This window comes from Sminthopsis crassicaudata, chromosome 3 (genome assembly GCF_048593235.1).
Source record: "Sminthopsis crassicaudata isolate SCR6 chromosome 3, ASM4859323v1, whole genome shotgun sequence".
Classification (NCBI taxonomy): Eukaryota; Metazoa; Chordata; class Mammalia; order Dasyuromorphia; family Dasyuridae; genus Sminthopsis; species Sminthopsis crassicaudata.
The window spans coordinates 206,324,395-206,349,162 of NC_133619.1; the positions used below are offsets into that span (position 1 = coordinate 206,324,395).

Consider the following 24,768-nt stretch of genomic DNA (forward strand, 5'->3'; position numbering starts at 1 on the left):
ATGAATCTGTCTCAGCCTCTGGGAGCTTTTAGTGCGCTTGTCAACTCTGACCCTGAGAGCTCTTCTCCTTATATGCCCCACACTGAATACAAACCAGTCATTATATCACTAGGAAACCATTATTTGTTGTAGGATTAAATCAATGCTAAACTAGATTTAACATTGTCTCCTCAATTCCATTTATTATTTTGCTTCAAGTACTGGCCCATAACATTTCCTTATAGGATTAAATCAATCATACTGAAACATGCTAAATTAGATAACTATTGTACTTATTAATTCCACTGACGTAGTACCTTGTGAGAATCCTTTGTTTCAAGTTCAGAGTTCTGGCCCATAACAATTTACTATCTCAAAAAATTTGTAATATCCTTTTTATTAAGCTGCATAAAAATTTACAATATAAGAGTTAAACAACAGCAATCCCCAGTCTCTCAATCCCCCAAAAAAGAACAATGATAGATCTAATAATTATTAAACTATAAGAATTACTTTAGATTACACTAAAGGACTGACTTAAGAGTATTAGACTACTAAAAATGAAATGGCATAGATAGATATACATAGATATATACATATGTAATATATAAATATATATAGAATGAGAAAATAAAGTAATTTATCTGCACTTTATTATTCATAAAAACAAATCCCAAGAGGACTCAATATTCTCTACTGATAAATTTTCAGTAGTTATGAACTAATTTTAATGCAGGACTTGTGACATTTGGAATTGTTTTTTGAGTGAAAGATTGGCAGAGAAGGTATGAAAAAGAAATAGCAGTTAGGTTTACTTGGCTTTACACAGAAAAGTTGTGTAAATCTAAATATATTTCCCATAATTTACACAATATTAATTAAAAACAAGGCAAGGATTTAATGGCTATGAAATGTCACATAAACTTCCAGATGTTAATTAGTTTTCCTTAACTTTATAAGAATTGTCATTCTAAGAATATATAGATAGATATTCCAGAATAATTGTGATATATGTATAGATAGATAGATAGATAGATAGATAGATAGATAGATAGATAGATATTCCAGAATAATTGTGATATAAAAAGATATGATTAAAAGTTTTAAAAACATTCATATGAGGGGCAGCTAGGTGGAGCAGTGGATAGAGCACCAGCCCTGAAGTCAGGAGGGCCTGAGTTCAAATATGATCTCAGACACGTAATACTTACTAGGTGTGTGACCCTGAGCAAGTCACTTAACCACAACTGCCTCAGAAAACAAAAGAAAAAAAATCATATGAGAGTTAATGTTGAAATGCATATTAGAATTCAAAGTATTCAATAAGGTGAAAAAGTTAGCACCTTTTCTTATTCCTATTCCAAGATAAACTGTATCCTTTGTTTCTTGTCCTCAAGCTAATCACAGATTCCGAATGCCTGCCCCACTATTCTGCTCCAATTATTTGGTAGAACATCATAAAAATAAAATAAATAAATAAACAAACAATTTGAGCAGGTACAAGATATGCCTAACCAATGTGAGAATATTTTATATTAAAAAATATGTTAAAAAGAAAGATCTCTAAAACTCTTTAGCATAAAAGTTAAATAAACCATATACCATTACCATGATATTAATAGAATTAACATAGTGGTCTATCCAATATTTTAAAACTCAAATTAATTTCTTTAAATCAATATATCACTTATCTTGAATTTATCTATTCAGATTTGTTACTTACACCAATACAGGTTTTCCTGACATTGTGGGATGTTTTAATATCTCATTTATTGCCTCTTTTGATTCTTCTATTCTATTTACATCGCTAGAATCGATAACAAATATCAGGCCATATGATTCAGCATAGTAATATTTCCATAGTGTCCTAATTCCTTTGCCACCACCTCCTATGTCAAAAATTGTAACATCAAAATTTTCCCGTATAAAATTAATTCTGGAAAAACCGATGGTTGTAGTCACATCTATTGAACTTTCTATTTTAAAGGAAAGAAAAACAAAACATGACATTCTTTAGGGATGTGTTTGTTCTGAATATTTAACTTTACATCAAATCATTAAACAATTAAAATCTTACATCATTATACTAAAACAAAGATACATTAATTTGAAATATCATTTAAAGAAACATTCACTGATTGACTTATTTTTTAAAAAAGATTTTGTTAGCTAGACAATGTAGACTATGGAAAATACAAAGAAATATATGATACAAAGATCCTGCTGGCTGGTAAAGAGTTTACAATCCAATAAAAGATTAGACACAGAAGTTAGACAATATAAGCAATGACTTACATACAATTCATAGCTAAAACTGCCACACTTCCTCCTCACTTTCTTCCTACTAAGAATATCTCATTCTTGTTCAGTGTTTTTTTTTTAACTTATGTATAAAGGATTGTAAATGGGTAGCAAGGTGGCAAAGTATGTAAGAGTGGAAGATCTAGAGTTAGGAAGAGCTGAGTTCAAACTCAAATACCTTCTCGCTAGGTGACCTTGGGTAAGTCACTTAACTCCATGGATTTCAGTTTCCTCATCTGTAAATTGAGTTGGAGAAAGAAATGGCAAATGACTTCCAACATCTTTGCCAAGAAAATCCCAAATAAGGTCACAAAAGTCAAACATGACTAAAATGACTGAACAACTAAGTAGGTTTTTGATCATCACACCTATGTATAAATAATAAAACTGAGGCTCTAGTTAGTTGTACCTGACTTAAATCTATATTATAAAACAGTGGTCATCAAAACTATTTGGTACTGGCTAAGAAATAAAGTAGTCCATCAATGGAATAGGTTAGGTTCACAAGACACAATAATCAATAACTATATTAATCTAATGTTTGATAAACCCAAGGACCCCAGCTTCTTATATAAGAACTCACTTTTTGACAAAAATTGCTGAGAGGATTGGAAATTACAGAAACTAAATACTGACTTACACCTAACACCCTATATCAAGATAAGGTCTACATGGGTTCATGATTTAGATATAAAGAGTGATACTATGAGTAAATTAGAAGAACATCATTTTATAGGTGAGAAAACTGAAGCTGAGAGGTAAATAAATTGCAGGTTACATAAGTAATAGTTTAACTCTAGATTAAAAGTGGGCCTTCAAGCCAAACACGTTATTTACTACAAATACTACTTCATTACATACAAATTGATTCAATTGGATTGCTTACTTTCCAATTCTTAACTACATAAAAGAATAAGAAGTGTGATTACTAAATTTAGTGACCCAGATGTGGGATGCCTTGGGCAGCAGAAGAACCTGAATTATCCATAGTTTCCATATAGTATCCATACTATAATTCAGCCATATTATGGGTCAAATAGGCTCTCATTATTAACCTGTGAATCTAGCCACTATTCACTACATTATTTCCATTACACAAGTTCCATAAAACTAACTTTTAAACAAAATGATTCTGGAAGTCACTTTAACACCATTCAAGAAAATTTAATTAAGGGTATATAACTTGTGCAATATAACATTCTAGTGCAAAGAATGCTGAAATGAAAAATGACACCATTCTTAAAAGAACTTAAAATTTTAATCAGACATATATAAATAATCAAAATGCAAGATATGTAATGATCAGTAAGGTCAAATTTTATGGGAATGAGATTCGTTATGGGGCAGTGACTGAGATCAGAAAAGTCTTCATGAAATAGAAAGAATTTTGTTAGGTGTAGGGGAAATGGAATATCTGTGAATATTCACAGAGATAAAAAAGTACAAAACATGTTAAGAGATAGTAACCATTTGGTAGCCTAACCTGTATGGGAGAAAAACTGTAAGAAATAGCTAAACAGAATTAAGGATTATAAAACTAACAATTATAAAAATATCCACAGCTTACCTCCCTTGAGAACTCTGGCTGTGTCAGTTTTTTCTGCATTTTCAAGCCCCAACATAAGAAGAGTAACTTTCCTTTGAAAAATCATGTAAAAATCACTTTAGGTTACAATGAATTTACATTTTTAAATATTTTAATTTAATTTAATAATTTTAATTTAAATCATTTTAAGGTTGTCATTTTCAAATAATCTATATGGATTATAGGGAAATAATGTAATAAATAATTCAAAATGGCAAATAAAAACTAGCAACAAAACCAAATGATAATCACATATAATTTTATGAAATATATAATTGTGAACTTAAGTGACTGAAAGTGTGCTGGTTTCCTAAACAGAAATAAGTTGAAAGGAAGGCTAAGTAATAAGACATTTGTGCTTATTTTGTACATTTTAAGTCTGGGATGTCTATGGGATTATAACATTATAACACTGATGACATGGAATTAGAGCTCAAGAGACTCTTGATTTTTATATCTGAAAGCAATTTGTGTAAAAATAATTAAATTCATGGAGGCTTATAAGGTTCCAAAGAGATAATACAAAAAGGGAAGAGGGTCCAGGACAAAGCTATTCCATTTTGAAGGCAGAATCCAAACTTAACTCTCAAGACTCCAACTTTAGTGTTCTTTTTGTAACAGTATACTGTCCCAAAATATTTAATATTTATAACAAATGTACTCGGCATTCCAGAATCATCTACCAGAACACTAACTTGTAAGGGGAACATTCCAACATGGTCTATTTAAACAAGTTATTAATATCCTGAAAATAGGACATGGTTAAAAGTAAAAGCTACTCCCCAGTGATCTTCATGTCATGTTTGTGAAACTTAGGTTTCTCCTGATTAGCATTCACTATAGTCCAACCAGATTCATTACCACTACTGTGACAACTTCCATCAACTGTCATATTTTGCTTAAGATAAAACTCCCCTCTCCTCATTCTCTTCACTGTTCTTCTAATCCCTTTTATCCTCCTTATAATTCCTGCTCTGGAAACAATAGCCTAAGAAACACAACCACTCCTGGAAAGAAAATGGTCTAGGACTATAGCTACCATTTTGGAGTCTTCCCTTACCAAAACATCACTCCTCAAAATGTTCTTTTCTTATTCGAATGTAAGCTTCTTTTTTTTTTTTTTTTTTTTTTAATTTTTTATTTTATTTTATAATTATAACATTTTTTGACAGTACATATGCATGGGTAATTTTTTACAACATTTTCCCTTGCACTTACTTCTATTCAGATTTTTTCCCTTCTTCCCCCAACCCCCTCCCCCAGATGGCAAGCAGTCTTATATATGTTAAATATATTACAGTATAATTTAGATACAATATATGTGTGTAGAACCGAATTTTTTGTTGCACAGGAAGAATTGGATTCAGAAGGTAGAAATAACAGTTTACATTCATTTCCCAGTGTTCCTTTTCTGGATGTAGCTGGTTCTGTCCATCATTAATCAATTGGAATTGGATTAGCTCTTCTCTATGTTGAAGAAATCCACTTCCATCAGCATACATCCTCGTACAGTATCATTGTTGAAGTGTATAATGATCTTCTGGTTCTGCTCGTTTCACTCAGCATCAGTTGATGTAAGTCTCTCCAAGCCTCTCTGTATTTCTCCTGTTGGTCATTTCTTATAGAACAGTAATATTCCATAACATTCATATACCATAGTTTACCCAACCATTCTCCAATTGATGGACATCCATTCATCTTCCAGCTTCTAGCCACTATGAAAAGGGCTACCACAAACATTTTGGCACATACAGGACCCTTTCCCTTCTCTAGTAGTTCCTTGGGGTATAAGCCCAGTAGTAGTATGGCTGGGTCAAAGGGTATGCACATTTTGATAACTTTTTGGGCATAATTCCAGATTGCTCTCCAGAATGGTTGGATTCTTTCACAACTCCACCAACAATGCATCAGTGTCCCAGTTTTCCCACAGCCCCTCCAACATTCATCGTTATTTGTTCCTGTCATTTTAGCCAATCTGACAGGTGTGTAATGATACCTCAGAGTTGTCTTAATTTGCATTTCTCTGATCAATAGTGATTTGGAACACTCTTTCATATGGGTGGAAATAGTTTTAATTTCATCATCTGAAAATTGTCTGTTCATATCCTTTGACCATTTATCAATTGGAGAATGGCTTGATTTCTTATAAATTAAAGTCAATTCTCTATATATTTTGGAGATGAGGCCTTTATCAGAACCTTTAACTGTAAAAATTTTTTCCCAATTTGTTACTTCCCTTCTAATCTTGTTTGCATTAGTTTTGTTTGTGCAGAAACTTTTTAATTTGGTGAAATCAAAATGTTCTATTTTGTGATCAATAATGGTCTCTAGTTCTCCCTTGGACACAAACTCCTTCCTCCTCCACAAGTCTGAGAGGTAAACCATCCCATGTTCCTCCAATTTATTTATGATTTCGTTCTTTATGCCTAAATCTTGGACCCATTTTGATCTAATCTTAGTATGTGGTGTTAAATGTGGGTCCATGCCTAGTTTCTGCCATACTAATTTCCAGTTTTCCCATCAGTTTTTGTCAAATAATGAATTCTTATCCCAAAATTTGGGATCTTTGGGTTTGTCAAAGATTAGATTGTTATTTTTATTCACTATCTTGCCCTGTGAACCTAACCTATGCCACTGATCAACTAGTCTATTTCTTAGCCAATACCAAATGGTTTTGGTGACTGTTGCTTTATAATATAGCTTTAAATCAGGTACACTTAGACCACCTTCCTCTGATTTTTTTTTCATTAGTTCCCTTGCAATTCTCGACATTTTATTCTTCCATATGAATTTTGTTGTTATTTTTTCTAGGTCATTAAAATAGTTTCTTGGGAGTCTGATTGGTATAGCACTAAATAAATAGATTAGTTTGGGGAGTATTGTCATCTTTATTATATTCGCTCGGCTTTTCCAAGAACATTGAATGTCTTTCCAATTATTTAAATCTGACTTTATTTTTGTGGCAAGTGTTTTGTAATTTTGCTCATATAATTCCTGACTCTCCTTTGGTAGATATATTCCCTATATTGAATAGTAATGGTGATAGTGGGCAACCTTGTTTCACTCCTGATCTTACAGGGAAGGGTTCTAGTTTATCACCATTACATATGATGTTTACTGAAGGTTTTAAATATATGCTCCTTATTATTTTAAGGAATAGTCCATTTATTCCTATACTCTCAAGCGTTTTTAGTAGGAATGGATGTTGGATTTTATCAAATGCCTTTTCTGCATCTATTGAGATGATCATATGGTTTTTATTAATTTGATTATGAATATGGTCAATTATACTAATAGTTTTCCTAATATTAAACCAGCCCTGCATTCCTGGTATAAATCCCACTTGGTCATAGTGTATTATCCTGGGGATGATTTTCTGAAGTCTATTTGCTAATATCTTATTTAATATTTTAGCATCAATATTCATTAAGGAAATTGGTCTATAGTTTTCTTTCTCAGTTTTCTATCTACCTGGTTTAGGTATCAGTACCATATCCGTGTCATAAAAGGAATTTGGTAGGACTCCTTCAATCCCTATTTTTTCAAATAGTTTACATAGCATTGGAGTTAGTTGTTCTTTAAATGTTTGGTAGAATTCACCTGTAAATCCATCTGGTCCTGGGGACTTTTTCTTAGGGAGTTGGTTAATAGCTTCGTCTATTTCTTTTTCTGAGATGGGACTATTTAGACTACTTACTTCTTCCTCTGTTAATCTGGGCAAGCTATATTTTTGAAGGTATTCTTCCATTTCATTTAAGTTATCGAATTTATTGGCATAAAGTTGAGCAAAGTAGCTCCTAACTATTGTTCTAATTTCCTCTTCATTAGTGGTGAGTTCACCCTTTTCATTTTCAAGACTAACAATTTGCTTTTTCTCTTTCCTTTTTTTAATCAGGTTTACTAAGGGTTTGTCTATTTTGTTGGTTTTTTCATAGAACCAACTCTTAGTTTTATTAATTAATTCAATAGTTTTTTTACTTTCAATTTTATTAATCTCACCTTTTATTTTTTGAATTTCAAGTTTTGTGTTTGTCTGGGGGTTTTTAATTTGTTCCTTTTCTAGCAATTTTAGTTGTAAGCCCAATTCGTTGGCCCTCTCTTTCTCTACTTTATGCAAGTAGGCCTGTAGAGATATAAAACTTCCCCTAATTACTGCTTTGGCTGTATCCCACACATTTTGGTATGATGTCTCATTATTGTCATTTTCTTGGGTGAAGTTATTAATTATGTCTATGATTTGCTGTTTTACCCAATCATTCTTTAGTATAAGATTATTTAGTTTCCAATTTTTTTTTTGGTCTATCTTCCCCTGGCTTTTTATTAAATGTTATTTTGATTGCATTATGGTCTGAAAAGGATGCATTTACTATTTCTGCCTTACTGCATTTGATTTTGAGGTTTTTATGCCCTAGTATATGATCAATTTTTGTATAGGTTCCATGAACTGCTGAGAAGAAAGTATATTCCTTTCTGTCTCCATTTAGCTTTCACCAAAGATCTGTCATATCAAACTTTTCTAGTATTCTATTTACCTCTTTGACTTCTTTCTTATTTATTTTGTGGTTTGATTTATATAATTCTGAGAGTGCAAGGTTGAGATCTCCTGCTATTATAGTTTTGCTATCTATTTCCTCTTGCAGCTCTCTTAATTTCTCTTTTAAGAATTTAGATGCTGCACCACTTGGTGCATACATGTTTAATATTGATACTGCTTCACTATTGATGCTTCCCTTTAGCAGGATATAATGCCCTTCCTTATCTCTTTTAATTAGATCAATTTTTGTTTTTGCTTGATCTGAGATGAGGATGGCTACTCCTGCTTTTTTGGTTTTGCCTGAAGCATAATAGATTCTGCTCCACCCTTTAACTTTTAGTTTGAATGTCTCATCCTGTTTCAGGTGTGTTTCCTGTAAACAACATATAGTAGGATTCTGACTTTTAATCCAGTCTGCTAACTGCTTCCTCTTTATGAGGCAGTTTGCCCCATTCACATTTATGGTTAGAAGGACTAATTCTATATTGCTTGCCATCCTATTAACCCCTGCTTATGCTTTTCCCTTTTCCTTCCCTTTTACCCTCCTATCCAGTATTAAACTGGTAAACACCACTTGCTTTTCACAGCCCTCCCTTTTTAGGATCCCTCCCCCACCTTAAAGATCCTCCCCTTATTTTATCCCTTTTCCTCGAAATTACTGTATTCCCTTCCTCTTAGCTTACTCCTTCCTTTTCACTTTTCAATGAAGTGGAAGAAGTTTCACCATAAATCGAATATGTCTATTGATACACGCTATGTTCATCTCCCTCCTTTCTTTCTCTCAGATATAATAGGTTACCTTTGCCTCTTCATGAGATGTAGTATCACCACTTTACACTTTTTTATGATATAATCAACTTTCCACCTCTAGTTTCTAAGACAAATTGTACATATGTTCTTTACATATTTTTTTGACAGAAGTATAGTTCTCAAGATTTCTTTTTACCTTTTTTAGAAGTCTCTTGAGTTCTGTATTTGAAGATCAAACCTTTTATGTAGGTCTGGTTTTTTCATCAAAAATAGATGGAATTCATTTATTTCGTTAAATGTCTATCTTCTTCCCTGGAAAACGATGCTCATTCTTGCTGGGTAAGTTATTCTTGGCTGCATACCAAGTTCCTTAGCCTTTCGGAATATCATGTTCTAGGCCCTGCGTTCTTTTAATGTGGACGCTGCTAGATCCTGGGTTATCCTTATTGTGGATCCTCCATATCTGAATTGTTTTTTTCTAGCAGCTTCCAATATCTTTTCCTTTGTCTGATGGTTCTTGAACTTGGCCACTATATTTCTTGGCGTTTTGATTTTAGGGTCCCTTTCAGTAGGTGATCAATGAATTTTCTCAATGTCTATTTTACCCTCTGTTTCCAAAACGTCTGGGCAGTTCTCTTTGATAATTTCCTCGAAAATGGTGTCCAAGCTCTTTTTTTCCTCCCATTTTTCAGGGAGTCCGATTATTCTCAAATTGTCTCTCTTGGATCTGTTTTCCAGGTCTGTTGTCTTTCTGGTAAGGTACTTGACAGTCTTTTCAATTGTTTCATTTCTCTGGTTTTGCTTGACTCCCTCTTGGTTTCTCCTTGAGTCATTCATTTCTACTTGTTCCAGTCTAATTTTCAATGATGTATTTTCTTCACTCACTTTTTTTATATCTCTTTGTAATTGTCCAATTGAGTTTTTATCTTCTATGGAATTTTTTTCCATTGTATCCATTTTATTTTTTAGAGAGCTGATTTCTTTTTCCAGCTCTCTAATCCTGTTTTCCTTGGAGTTGTTTACCTTTTCCAGCTCACTAATCTTGTTTCTCAATGATTTGATTTCTTTATCCATTCTGTCTTTGAATGCATGGGATGATTTCTCCAGGCTCTCTTGCCAAGCTTCCCTTTCCTTTTCCCATTTCTGTTCCAGCTCTCTTGTGAGAGCCTTTTTGATTTCCTCTATGAGGTTCTTTTGTATTGAGGAGCAGCTTATATCCCTCCCAGGGGATACATCTGGGGACATTCTGTTCCTAGTCTCTGCAGCATTTGAAGTCTGCTCCCTCTCCACACAGAAGCTGTCAATGGTTAGAGCCCTTTTGAATTTTTTGTTCATTTTGTCAGAGTAGGAATCAAGAAAACAAACTGACAAGAGAAACAATTGGTCTGTTTTGCGGGGGATAGGGCTGGATGGTATTAATGGGCTTCCTCTACAGACTGGGGGTAGAGCAGCAGAGAGCCACTAACAGAACAGCAATGACTGTACTGAGTCTGCACTCTGAGGCTCTGAGAACGCACCAAGTCAGTCCAGGTGGGGGTTGGGGGTGGCCGGGCTCTGAGAGACGCTGGCTTTCTGGGGTTTTAATCTTCACCTCGGTGTTTACACCCTCTCCACCGCTCCTGGCTTGCTGCCAAGACGGAGCATCCACACTGGGGCAAAGCCCTTTCACAGAAACGGCAGAGATCACACCCCTCCCCCTCTGTTCTGAGCTGTGTGAGCTGCCTGTCTTGCTCTGGCTGTCTGCCCTCAGTCTGCGCCCAGTCTGATTGACCCTCCCCCGAACAAACACAGACCTTTTCTGGCGACTTTCAAGGATGTCTTCTCTTGGTGATAATTTGTGGATTTCTTTCTGGGTCAAGCATTAAGCCAGAGGCTTGTCATGAAGTAAGTTCTGAGAGAAAACGAGGAGCTCAAGCAGCTGTCTGCCTCCACGCCGCCATCTTGGCCGGAAGTCCCCTGAATGTAAGCTTCTTGAGGACAGAATTTGTTTGCTTCTTATATTTGTATCCCCAGGACTTTGCAAAGTGGCACTCAGGAAGAAGAGATTAATAAATGTTTTTTTAATCATTAATTCAAAATAAATTCTAACAATTTCTTACAGAAATTTAACCAGTATAAATCAACTGCCACAAAAAGTAAACTAAAAAGGACTGGAAACTGCTTTAGCCAGTAATTAGATTTTGTTTATAGCAGTCAGGGGCAAAACCAGTATAGAATATAAAGTCAGGTAATAAGAACTTTACCAAAAAAGATGATAAAAGATTATAAGTAATATTTGCCTCATATAAAAATGAAAAGCAGTGAAGGAAAAAAAAAGTTTAGAGAATCAAGTCCAATAAAGTAAAATCATCCTCCTGGTATTAAAAGGAGTGGACAATGTATATGTATGTGTTTATGCATACACACAAGTGTGTGCACTGTGTATATACACACATATAAGAGGAGGGGCATATTAATAAGTGTACATTACAGAGAATATTGGGTAAGAATGATAATCTCTCCCTAATGAATATTGATGCCAAAATCTTAAATAAAATATTAGCAAATAAATTACAGAATGTCAGCCTCAGGATAATACACCATGACCAAGTAGTATTTATACGTAGAATGCAGGACTGGTTCAATATAACAAAAAATTTAACATAACTGACTATATCAATGACCAAACTAACCCAAATCATATGATTATTTCAATAGATGCAGAAAAAACATTTGACAAAATCCAACACCCATTCCTATTAAAAACATTAGAGAATAGGAATAAATGGAGTTTACCTTAAAATTATTAGTAGCATCTATTTAAAAGCATCAGCATGTATCAAATGTAATGGGGACAGTTTTTTCATAGGCCAAGATGGCGGAGAAGAAACACACGACTCTGTGAACGTCTTTACTCCCTCACAACCAATTAGATAAATCAGCCTCAGAAATAGCGCTGGACTGATAGATACCACAAGGACTGGAAGCACGACTTACCAGCTGAAGAGAATCAGGAGTTTCAACAGAAAAGGGACAGACCCCAAAAGATTTTTTAAGTATGAACAAAAAAGTCAGAAAAACTATAGATTCCTTCTACACAGAGAAAGAGCGGGTATCCAACCCCGAGAAAGTTAACAGCAGAGAGTCAGCAGATAACAACCTAAAGGGGAACGATTCCTGCCGCCCATCACATAACTCTCTCCTAGAAGAGACTATTAAAAAATTAAGGGAGTTTGAAGAAAAATGGGGAAAGGAAAGGGAAGCTATGATAGAGAATAACAACGTCCTGAAATTGGAGTTGGAAAAAATAAAGAATTCACAGGAGATGCAGGGAAACAAAATTTGTGAATTAGAAAAGCTTAAAAAATCACAGGAAAGTAGGATTTCTGAATAGGAAAAGATAAAAAAGTCTCAAGAAAATAGAATTTCTGAATTGGAAAAAGAAAATAATTCTCAAAAAAAATTAGGGAAATGGAAAAAAATTCAATAGAGCAAAATAATTCATTTAAAAACGAAATTGGGCATTTACAAAAAGAACTAAAAACTGTGAAAGAAGAAAATAACTCCTTAAAAGTCAGGATGGAACAAATAGAAATGAATGATTCACAGAGAACCCAAGAATCAGTCAAACAAAACAAAAAAAAAAAAAAAAATGAGAAGCTGGAGAACAACGTCAAATACTTACTGGGAAAATCTATAGACCTGGAAAATAGATCTAGGAGAGATAATCTGCGGATCATTGGACTTCCAGAAAACTGTGACCAAAAAAAGAGCCTAGATTCTATTTTACAGGAAATTATTAAAGAGAACTGTCCAGAGATAATAGAAACAGAAGGGAAAGTAGATGTGGAAAGAATTCATCGAACTCCTTCTGAAATAGACCCTAAAAAAAGAACACCACGGAATATTGTGGCTAAGCTGCAGAATTACCACACAAAGGAGAAAATCCTGCAAGCAGCTAGAAAAAAAACAATTTAAATACCAAGGTGCCACAATAAGGGTCACTCAAGATCTGGCTGCCTCCACATTAAAAGATAGAAGGGCCTGGAACCTGATATTCCGAAAGGCAAAAGATCAAGGATTGCAACCAAGAATAAACTACCCAGCTAAGTTTAGCATCTTTTTCCATGGAAGAAGATGGTCATTCAATGAAATAGAGGAATTCTATATGTTTCTAAGAAAAAAACCAGACTTAAACAAAAAATTTGATCTACATCCACAAGACTGAAGAGAAACAGAAAAAGGTACACAGAACCCTTGAGAACTGTAACTCTGTTGTGGGTATATAAAAAGTACTCAAGGATAATTTGATTTTACTGATATAAAATAAAAAAGGGGGGTGTAGTAAAGGGAAGGAGGTCATTTCAGAAAAAGGGGAAGGAATGATAAAAAGAGAGAAATATCTGAGGGAATTTAGTGAGGGGGAGAATCATTGTGTGAATCTTACTCTCATCAGGAGAGGCTCAAAGAGTAAATAATTAATATATTTGTTTTTCAGAGAATTTTCTCTCACCTCATTAAAGGGGGGAAGAGGAAAAGGGAAAAGGAAAAGGAGAATAAGTGAAGGGACTTGGAGGGAGGGGGGAGGGATATTAAAAAAAAGGGAGGGTTGCGCATCACAAGGGGGGGTCTGTAAATTAAATATCGGGGAGGGGGATTAGGGGAATCAAAGGAAAAAGCATAATCTGGGGATAATATGATGGCAGGAAATATAGAATTAGTAATTTTAACTGTAAATATGAATGGGATGAACGCTCCCATCAAATGGAGACGGATAGCAGATTGGATCAAAAATCAGAACCCTACAATATGTTGTCTGCAGGAAACACACTTAAAGCAGGGAGATACATACAGAGTAAAGGTAAAAGGTTGGAACAGAGCCTATTATGCTTCAGGAAAAGCCAAAAAAGCAGGGGTAGCTATCCTTATCTCAGATCAAGCAAAAGTAGAAGTAGATCTAGTTAAAAAAGATAAGGAAGGAAACTATATCCTGCTGAAAGGTAGCATAAATAATGAAGCCATATCAATACTAAACATATATGCACCAAGTGGTATAGCATCTAACTTTCTAAAGGAAAAGTTAAGAGAATTGCAAGAAGAAATAGACAGTAAAACTATAATAGTGGGAGATCTCAACCTTGCACTCTCAGATTTAGACAAATCAAACCACAAAACAAATAAGAAAGAAATTAAAAAAGTAAATAGAACATTAGAAAAACTAGGTATGATAGACCTTTGGAGAAAACTGAATGGCAATAGAAAGGAATATACTTTCTTCTCAGCAGTTTATGGATCCTATACAAAAATTGACCATATAATAGGACATAAAGATCTCAAAATTAAATGTAGGAAGGCAGAAATAATAAATGCCTTCTTCTCAGATCACAATGCAATAAAAGCTACATTCAGTAAAAAGTTAGGGGTAAATAGACCAAAAAGTAATTGGAAAATGAACAATCTCGTCTTAAAGAATGACTGGGTGAAACAGCAAATTATAGAAACAATTAATAATTTCACCCAAGATAATGACAATGATGAGACATCATACCAAAATCTGTGGGATGCAGCTAAAGCAGTAATAAGGGGAAATTTTATATCTTTAGAGGCTTATTTGAAGAAAATAGAGAAAGAGAAGATTAAGGAATTGGGCTTACAACTTAAAAGGCTAGAAAAAGACCAAATTATAAACCCCCAACCAAAAATTAAACTTGAAATACAAAAATTAAAAGGAGAAATCAATAATATTGAAAGTAAAAAAAAAACTATTGAATTAATAAATAAAACCAAGAGCTGGTTTTATGAAAAAGCCAATAAAATAGATAAAACTTTGGTAAATCTGATCAGAAAAAAGAAAGAGGAAAATCAAATTGTTAGTCTTACAAATGAAAAGGGGGATCTTTCCACCAATGAAGAGGAAATTAGAGAAATAATAAAGTTACTTTGCCCAACTTTATGCCAATAAATTTGATAACTTAAGTGAAATGGATGACTTCCTCCAAAAATATAGGCTCCCTAGATTAACAGAGGAGGAGATAAATTGCTTAAATAGTCCCATTTTAGAAAAAGAAATAGAACAAGCTATTAATCAACTCCCCAGGAAAAAATCCCCAGGACCAGATGGATTCACATGTGAATTCTACCAAACATTTAAAGAACAATTAGCCCCAATGTTATATAAATTATTTGAAAAAATAGGGGATGAAGGAGTCCTACCAAACTTCTTTTATGACGCAGACATGGTACTGATATCTAAACCAGGTCGATCGAAAACTGAGAAAGAAAATTATAGACCAATTTCCTTAATGAATATTGATGCTAAAATCTTAAATAAGATATTAGCAAAAAGACTTCAGAAAATCATCTCCAGGATAATACACTATGATCAAGTAGGATTTATTCCAAGAATGCAGGGCTGGTTTAATATTAGGAAAATTATTAGTATAATTGACCATATTAATAATCAAATTAATAAGAACCATATGATCATCTCAATAGATGCAGAAAAAGCATTTGACAAAATCCAACATCCATTCCTACTAAAAACTCTTGAGAGTATAGGAATAAATGGATTATTCCTTAGAATAATCAGGAGCATATATTTAAGACCGTCAGTAAGCATAATATGCAATAGAAATAAACTACAACCTTTCCCAGTAAGATCAGGAGTGAAACAAAGTTGCCCACTATCACCATTACTATTCAACATAGTACTATATTGCTAGCCTCGGCAATAAGAGCCGAGAAAGAGATTCAAGGAATTAGAGTAGGAAATGAGGAAATCAAACTATCACTTTTTGCAGATGACATGATGGTATACTTAGAGAACCCCAAAGACTCTGCTAAAAAGCTACAAGAAATAATTCAAAATTTCAGCAAAGTGGCAGGATACAAAATAAATCCACATAAATCCTCGGCATTTTTATATATCACTAACAAAATGCAACAGCAAGAGATACAAAGAGAATTCCATTCCAAACAAATGTTGAGAGTATAAAGTATTTGGGAATCCATCTACCAAAGAAAAGTCAGGAATTATATGAGAAAAATTACAAAACACTTGCCAGAAAAATAAAGTCAGATTTAAATAATTGGAAAGACATTCCGTGCTCTTGGATAGGCCGAGCGAATATAATAAGGATGACAATACTCCCCAAACTAATATATTTATTTAATGCTATACCAATCAGACTTCCAAGAAACTATTTCAATGACCTAGAAAAAATAACAACAAAATTCATATGGAAGAATAAAAGGTCGAGAATTGCAAGGGAACTAATGAAAAAAAAAAAAACTCAGAGGAAGGTTGTCCAAGTGTACCTGATCTAAAGCTATATTATATAGCAGCAGTCACCAAAACCATTTGGTATTGGCTACGAAATAGACCGGTAGATCAGTGGAACAGATTAGATACAAAGGACAAAAAAGGGTACATCTATAGCAATCTAATCTTTGACAAACCCCAAAATACCAACATTAGGGATAAAAATTCAGTATTTGGGAAAAACTGTTGGGAAAACTGGAAATTAATATGGCAGAAATTAGATATGGATCCACACTTAACACCATATACCAAGATAAGATCAAAATGGGTCCATGATTTAGGCATAAAGAATGAAATCATAAACAGATTAGAGGAAGAGAGGATAGTCTACCTCTCAGACCTGTGGAGGAGGAAGGAATTTATGACCAGAGGAGAACTAGAGATCATTATTGATCACAAAATAGAAGATTTTGATTACATCAAAGTAAAAAGTTTCTGTACAAACAATACTAATGCAAACAAGATTAGAAGGGAAGTAACAAATTGGGAAAATATTTTTAAAAGGAAAGGTTCTGACAAAGGTCTCATTTCCAAAATATTTAGAGAACTGACCCTGATTTATAGGAAACCAAACCATTCTCCAATTGATATATGGTCAAGGGATAAGAAGAGACAATTCTCAGATGATGAAATTGAAACTATTTCCACTCATATGAAAGAGTGTTCCAAATCACTACTGATCAGAGAAATGCAAATTAAGACCACTCTGAGATACCACTACACACCTGTCAGATTGGCTAAGATGACAGGAACAAATAATGATGAATGTTGGAGGGGCTGTGGGAAAACTGGGACACTGATACATTGTTGGTGGAGTTGTGAAAGAATCCAGCCATTCTGGAGAGCAATTTGGAACTATGCCCAAAAAGTTATCAAACTGTGCATACCCTTTGACCCAGCATTGCTGCTATTGGGCTTATATCCCAAAGAAATACTAAAGAGTGGAAAGGGACCTGTATGTGCCAAAATGTTTGTGGCAGCTCTTTTTGTTGTAGCCAGAAACTGGAAGATGAATGGATGTCCATCAATTGCAGAATGGTTGGGTAAATTATGGTATATGAATGTTATGGAATATTATTGCTCGGTAAGAAATGACCAGCAGGAGGAATACAGAGAGGCCTGGAGAGATTTAAATCAACTGATGCTGAGTGAAATGAGCGGAACCAGAAGATCACTGTACACTTCAACAACAATACTGTATGAGGATATATTCTGATGGTAGTGGAAATCTTCAACATAAAGAAGAGCCAACTCACTTCTAGTTGATCAATGATGGACAGAGGTAGCTACACCCAGAGAAGAAACACTGGGAAGTGAATGTAAATTGTTAGCACTAATATCTGCCCAGGTTACATGTACCTTCGGAATCTAATGCTTATTGTGCAACAAGAAAATGGTATTTACACACATGTATTCTATCTAGGTTATATTGTAACACATGTAAAATGTATGGGATTGCCTGTCATCGGGGGGAGGGAGTAGAGGGAGGGGGGGAGAATTTGGAGAAATGAATACAAGGGATAATATTATAAAAAATATATAACAAAAAATTTATTAAAAAAAAAATGTAATGGGGACAAACTAGAACCATTCCCAATAAGATCAGGGGTGAAACAAGGTTGTCTATAATGACCATTACTGTTCAATATTTTATTAGATATAAGAGAAGAAAAAGATTAAAAGAATTAGAGTTGGTAATGAGGAAATCAAATTATGACTCTTTGCAGATGATAATGACTGTATACTTAGGGAATCCTAGAAAAGCAAATAAAAAACTACTAGAAATTATTCACGACTTTTACAAAGTTGCAGGATACAAAATAAATCCACAGAAATCATTTTTTATATATTACCAACAAAGTCCAGAAGCAAGAGATACAAAGAGAAATTCTTTTTAAAATAATTGTAGATAATATAATATAAAATATTTATGAGTCTACCTCCCAAGCCAAAGTCAGGAACTATATGAAGAAAACTACAAAAACACATTCCACATAAATAAAGTCAGATCTAATTAATTGGAAAAATATCAAAAACTCATGAGTAGGTTAAGCAAATATAATAAAAATAACAATGCTACCTAAATTAATCTACATATTCAGTGCTATACCATTAAATTTTCCAAGAAATTATTTTACAGATCTAGAAAAAATTACAAATTTCTACTATATAAGAAATTTTACATATTATAAAATTATAAATTATAAAATTTCTTTTATATAAGAAATTGTAATAATTTGTTCTTTCATTTGAAAGAATAAAAGTTCAAGAATTTCAAGGGAATTATTGAAAAAAACTGCAAATGAGGGTGGACTAGCTGTACCAGACCTAAAATAATATTATAAAGCAGCAACCATCAAAACCATTTGTTTCTATCATCCCCAGGATAATACAGTATGATCAAGTAGGATTTATACCAGGAATGCAAGGCTGGTTTAATATTAGGAAAATTATTAGTATAATTGACCATATTAATAATCAAATTAATAAAAACCATATGATCATCTCAATAGATGCAGAAAAAGCATTTGATAAAATCCAACATCCATTCCTACTAAAAACGCTTGAGAGTATGGGAATAAATAGACTATTCCTTAGAATAATCAGGAGCATATATTTACGACCATCAGTAAACATAATATGCAATAGAAATAAACTGGAACCTTTCCCAGTAAGATCAGGAGTGAAACAAGGTTGCCCACTATCACCATTACTATTCAATATAGTACTAGAAATGCTAGCCTTGGCAATAAGAGCTGAGAAAGAGATTCAAGGAATTAGAATGGAAAATGGGGAAATCAAACTATCACTCTTTGCAGATGACATGATGGTATACTTAGAGAACCCCAAAGATTCTGCTAAAAACCTATTAGAAATAATTCACAACTTTAGCAAAGTTGCAGGATACAAAATAAATCCACATAAATCCTCAGCATTTTTATATATCACCAACAAAATGCAGCAGCAAAAGATACAAAGAGAAATTCCATTCCAAACAAATGTTGAGAATATAAAATATATGGGAATCCATCTACCAAAGAATAGTCAGAAATTATACGAGCAAAATTACAAAACACTTGCCACAAAAATAAAATCAGATTTAAATAATTGGAAAGACATTCAGTGCTCTTGAATAGGCCGAGCATATATAATAAAGATGACAATACTCCCCAAAGTAATCTATTTATTTAGTGCTATACCAATCAGACTCCCAAGAAACTATTTTAATGACTTAGAAAAAATAACAACAAAATTCATATGGAAGAATAAAAGGTCGAGAATTGCAAGGGAACTAATGAAAAAAAAAAAGTCAGAGGAAGGTGGTCTAGGTGTACCTGATCTAAAGCTATATTATATAGCAGCAGTCACGAAAACCATTTGGTATTGGCTAAGAAATAGGCCAGTCGATCAGTGGAACAGATTAGGTACAAAGAACAAAAAAGAGTACATCTATAGTAATCTAGTCTTTGACAAACCCAAAGATACCAACATTAGGGATAAAAACTCATTATTTGAAAAAAAAAACTGTTGGGAAAACTGGAAATTAGTATGGCAGAAATTAGATATGGATCCACACTTAACACCATATACCAAGATAAGATCAAAATGGGTCCGGTCCATGATTTAGGCATAAAGAATGGGATCATAAATAGATTAGAGGAACAGAGAATAGTCTACCTTCCAGACCTGTGGAGGAGGAAGGAATTTATGACCAGAGGAGAACTAGAGATCATTATTGATCACAAAATAGAAGATTTTGATTACATCAAAGTAAAAAGTTTCTGTACAAACAATACTAATGCAAACAAGATTAGAAGGGAAGTAACAAATTGGGAAAATATTTTTAAAAGGAAAGGTTCTGACAAAGGTCTCATTTCCAAAATATTTAGAGAACTGACCCTGATTTATAGGAAACCAAACCATTCTCCAATTGATAAATGGTCAAGGGATATGAAGAGACAATTCTCAGATGATGAAATTGAAACTATTTCCACTCATATGAAAGAGTGTTCCAAATCACTACTGATCAGAGAAATGCAAATTAAGACCACTCTGAGATACCACTACACACCTGTCAGATTGGCTAAGATGACAGGAACAAATAATGATGAATGTTGGAGGGGATGTGGTAAAACTGGGACACTGATGCATTGTTGGTGGAGTTGTGAAAGAATCCCACCATTCTGGAGAGCAATCTGGAATTATGCCCAAAAAGTTATCAAACTGTGCATACCCTTTGACCCAGCATTGCTGCTATTGGGCTTATATCCCAAAGAAATATTGAGGAGGGGAAAGGGACCTGTATGTGCCAAAATGTTTGTAGCAGCTCTTTTTGTAGTGGCTAGAAACTGGAAGATGAATGGATGTCCTTCAATTGGAGAATGGTTGGGTAAATTATGGTATATGAATGTTATGGAATATTGTTGCTCTGTAAGAAATGACCAGCAGGAGGAATACAGAGAGGCTTGGAGAGACTTACATCAACTGATGCTGAGTGAAATGAATAGAACCAGAAGATCGCTGTACATTTCAATGTTGTATGAAGATGTATTCTGATGGAAGTGGATATCTTCAACATAAAGAAGATCCAACTCAGTTCCAGTTGATCAGTGATGGACAGGAACAACTACACCCAGAGAAGGAACACTAGGAAGGTGAGTTAAGAGAGTTGCAAGAAGAAATAGATAGCAAAACTATAATAGTGGAAGATCTCAACCTTGCACTCTCAGAATTAGATAAATCAAACCACAAAACAAATAAGAAAGAAATTAAAGACATAAATAGAACATTAGAAAAATTGGGTATGATAGATCTTTGGAGAAAACTGAATGGTGATAGAAAGGAACGTACTTTCTTCTCAGCAGTTCATGGAACCTATACAAAAATTGATCTTATATTAGGACATAAAGATCTCAAAATTAAATGCAGGAAGGCAGAAATAGTAAATGCTTTCTTCTCAGATCACAATGCAATGAAAACTACATTCAACAAGAATTTAGGGGTAAATAGACCAAAATGTAATTGAAACTAAATAATCTCATATTAAAGAATGATGGGTGAAACAGCAAATTATAGACACTATTAATAATTTCACTCAGGTTAATGACAATGATGAGACATAATACCAAAATCTGTGGGATGCAGCCAAAGGAGTAATAAGGGGAAATTTTATATCTTTAGAGGCTTAGTTGGATAAAGTAGAGAAAGAGAATGCATTGGGCTTACAACTTTAAAAAATTAGATAAAGACTAATTAAAAACCCCCAATTAAATACTAAACTTGAAATTCTAAAATTAAAAGGAGAAATTAATAATATTAAAAGTAAAAATAACTATTGAATTAATAAATAAAACTAAGAGTTGGTTTTATGGGAAAAAAACGATAAAATAGATAAACCTTTGGTAAATCTGATCAGAAAAAGGAAAGAGGAAAATCAAATTGTTAGTCTGAAAAATGAAAAGGGGGAACTTTCCAACAATGAAGAGGAATTTTGTGTAATAAAAAGAAGTTACTTTTCCCAACTTGATGCCAAAAAATTTGATAACCTAAGTGAAATGGATGACTCCTCCAAAAATATAGGCTTCTCAGTTTAAGAGAGGAGGAAGTAAATTGCTTAAATAGTCCCATTTCAGAAAAAAAAATAGAACAAGCTATTATTCAGTTCCCTAAGAAAAAATCCCTAGGACCAGATGAATTTACATGTGAATTCTACCAAATGTTTAAAGAACAATTAGCCCCAATGTTAGATAAACTTTGAAAAAATAGCAATGAAGGATTCCTACCAAATTCCTTTTATGACACAGACATAGTACTGATACCTAAACCAGGTAGGTTGAAAACTGAGAAAGAAAACTATAGATCAATCTCCTTAATGAATATTGATGCTAAATTCTTAAATAAGATATTAGCAAAAAGACTTCAGAAAATCATCACCAGAATAATACACCATGATCAAGTAGGATTTATACTAAAAATGCAGGGCAGGTTTAATATTAGGAAAACTATTAGTATAACATTATGTACTAATATAATAACTAATAGTATAATATTAATAATCAAATTAACAAAAACCATATGATCATCTCAATAGATGCCGAAAAAGCATTTGATAAAATACAACATCCATTCCTAATAAAAAACACTTGAGAGTATAGGAATAAATGGACTATTCCTTAAAATAATTAGTAGCATCTATTTAAAACCATCAGTAAGCATCATATGTAACAGGGATAAACTTGAACCATTCCCAATAAGATCAGGAGTGAAACAAGGTTGCCCACTATTGCCATTACTATTCAATATTGTATTAGAAATGATAGCTTTGGCAATAAGATTGGAGAAAGAAATTAAAGGTATTAGAATAGGTAATGAGGAAACCAAACTATCACTCTTTGCAGATGATATGATGGTATACTTAGAGATCCCAGGGATGCTACTAAAAAGCTACTAAATTACTAAATAATCCACACCTTTAGCAAAGTTGCAGGATACAAAATAAACCCACATAAATCATCAGCATTCTTATATGTCACTAACAAAATCCAACAGTTAGAATTACAAAGAAAAATTCCATTTAAAGTAACTACTAATAGTATAAAATATTTAGGAATCTAACTGCCAAAGGAAAATCAGAAACTATATGAACAAAACTACAAAACACTTTCCACACAAATAAAGTCAAATCTAAACAATTTGAAAAATATTAAATGCCCTTGGATTCGGTAAGCAAATATAATAAAGATTACAATACTACCTAAATGAATCTATTTATTTAGTGTTATACCAGTCAGACTCCCAAAAAACTATTTTAATTACCTAGAAAAAATAACAACAAAGTTTATATTAAAAAACAAAAAGTCAAGAATTTCAAGGGAATTAATGAAAAAAAAAATCAAATGAAGATGGCCTAGCTATACAGATCTAAAATTATATTACCAAGCAGCGATTACCATAACCATTTGGTATTGGCTAAAAAATAGACTAGTTGATCAGTGGAAAAGGTTAGGTCCAAAGGACAAAATAATCAATAGCTTTAATAATCTAGTGTTTGACAAAGCCAGGGACCCCAGCTTTTGGGACTGTTTGACAAAAATTTTTGGAAAAATAGGAAATTAGTATGGCAGAAACTAGGCATTGACCCACACTTTATACCGTACATGAAGCTCAGGTCAAAATGAGTTCATGATCTAGGCATAAAGAAAGAGATTATAAAAAAATCAGAAAAGCATAAGATAGTTTACCACTCAGACCTGTGGAAAATGAAGGAATTCATGACCAAAGAAGAACTAGAGGTCATTATTGATCACAAAATAGAAAATTTTGATTATATCAAATTAAAAAGGTTTTGTACAAACAAAACTAATGCAGACAAGATTAGAAGGAAAGTAATAAACTGAGAAAACATTTTTACAGTCAAAGGTTCTGATAAAGGCCTCATTTCCAAAATATGTAGGGAATTGACTCTAATTTATAAGAAATTAAGCCATTCTCCAATTGATAAGTGGTCAAAGGTTAAGAACAGACAATTCTCAGATGAAGAAATTGAAAATATTTCTAGCCATATGAAAAGATGCTCTAAATCATTATTAATCAGAGAAATGCAAATTAAGATAGCTCTGAGACACCACTACACACCTGCCAGATTGGCTAGAATGAAAGGGAAAGATAATGCAGAATCTTGGAAGGGATGTGGAAAAATAGGGACACTAATACATTGTTGGTGGAATTGTGAATACATCCAGCCATTCTGGAGAGCAATTTGGAACTTTGCTCAAAGAGTTATCAAACTGTGCATACCCTTTGATCCATCAGTGTTACTACTGGGCTTATATCCCAAAGAGATTTCAAAGAAGGGAAAGGGACCTGTATGTGCAAGAATGTTTGTGGCAGCCCTCTTTGTAGTGGCCAGAAACTGGAAACTGAGTGGATGCCCATTAATTGGAGAATGGCTGAATAAAGTGTGGTATACGAATATTATGGAATATTATTGTTCTGTAAGAAATGACCAACAGAAGGATTTCAGAAAGGCCTGAAGAGACTTACATGAACTGCTGCTGAGTGAAATGAGCAAGACCAGGAGATCATTATACTTCAACAACAATACTATATGATGATCAATTCTGATGGACAAAGCCCTGTCCAACAATGAGATGAGCCAAATCATTTCCAATAGAGCAGTAATAAACTGAACCAGCTACACCTAGCGAAAGAACTCTGGGAGTTGACTATGAACCACCACATATAATTTTTTACTTCCTTCACAGGCTAATTATTCACTGTTTCAAAGTCCAATTTTTTTCTGTACAGCAAAATAACTGT

General features: G+C 33.5%; 1 protein-coding gene across 1 annotated transcript in view; it reads right to left on the reverse strand.

Moving 5' to 3' along the window:
* LOC141561979 (uncharacterized) overlaps positions 1-24,768 on the reverse strand; it is a 265,321-nt gene that overhangs the window by 234,624 nt on the left and 5,929 nt on the right. The window contains exons 2-3 of the mRNA XM_074302015.1: positions 3,848-3,918; positions 1,703-1,955 (exon numbers count right to left, since the gene is read on the reverse strand). Of these exons, the coding sequence (XP_074158116.1) occupies positions 1,703-1,955; positions 3,848-3,918 (324 nt within the window). The remainder of the gene's footprint in view (positions 1-1,702; positions 1,956-3,847; positions 3,919-24,768) is intronic.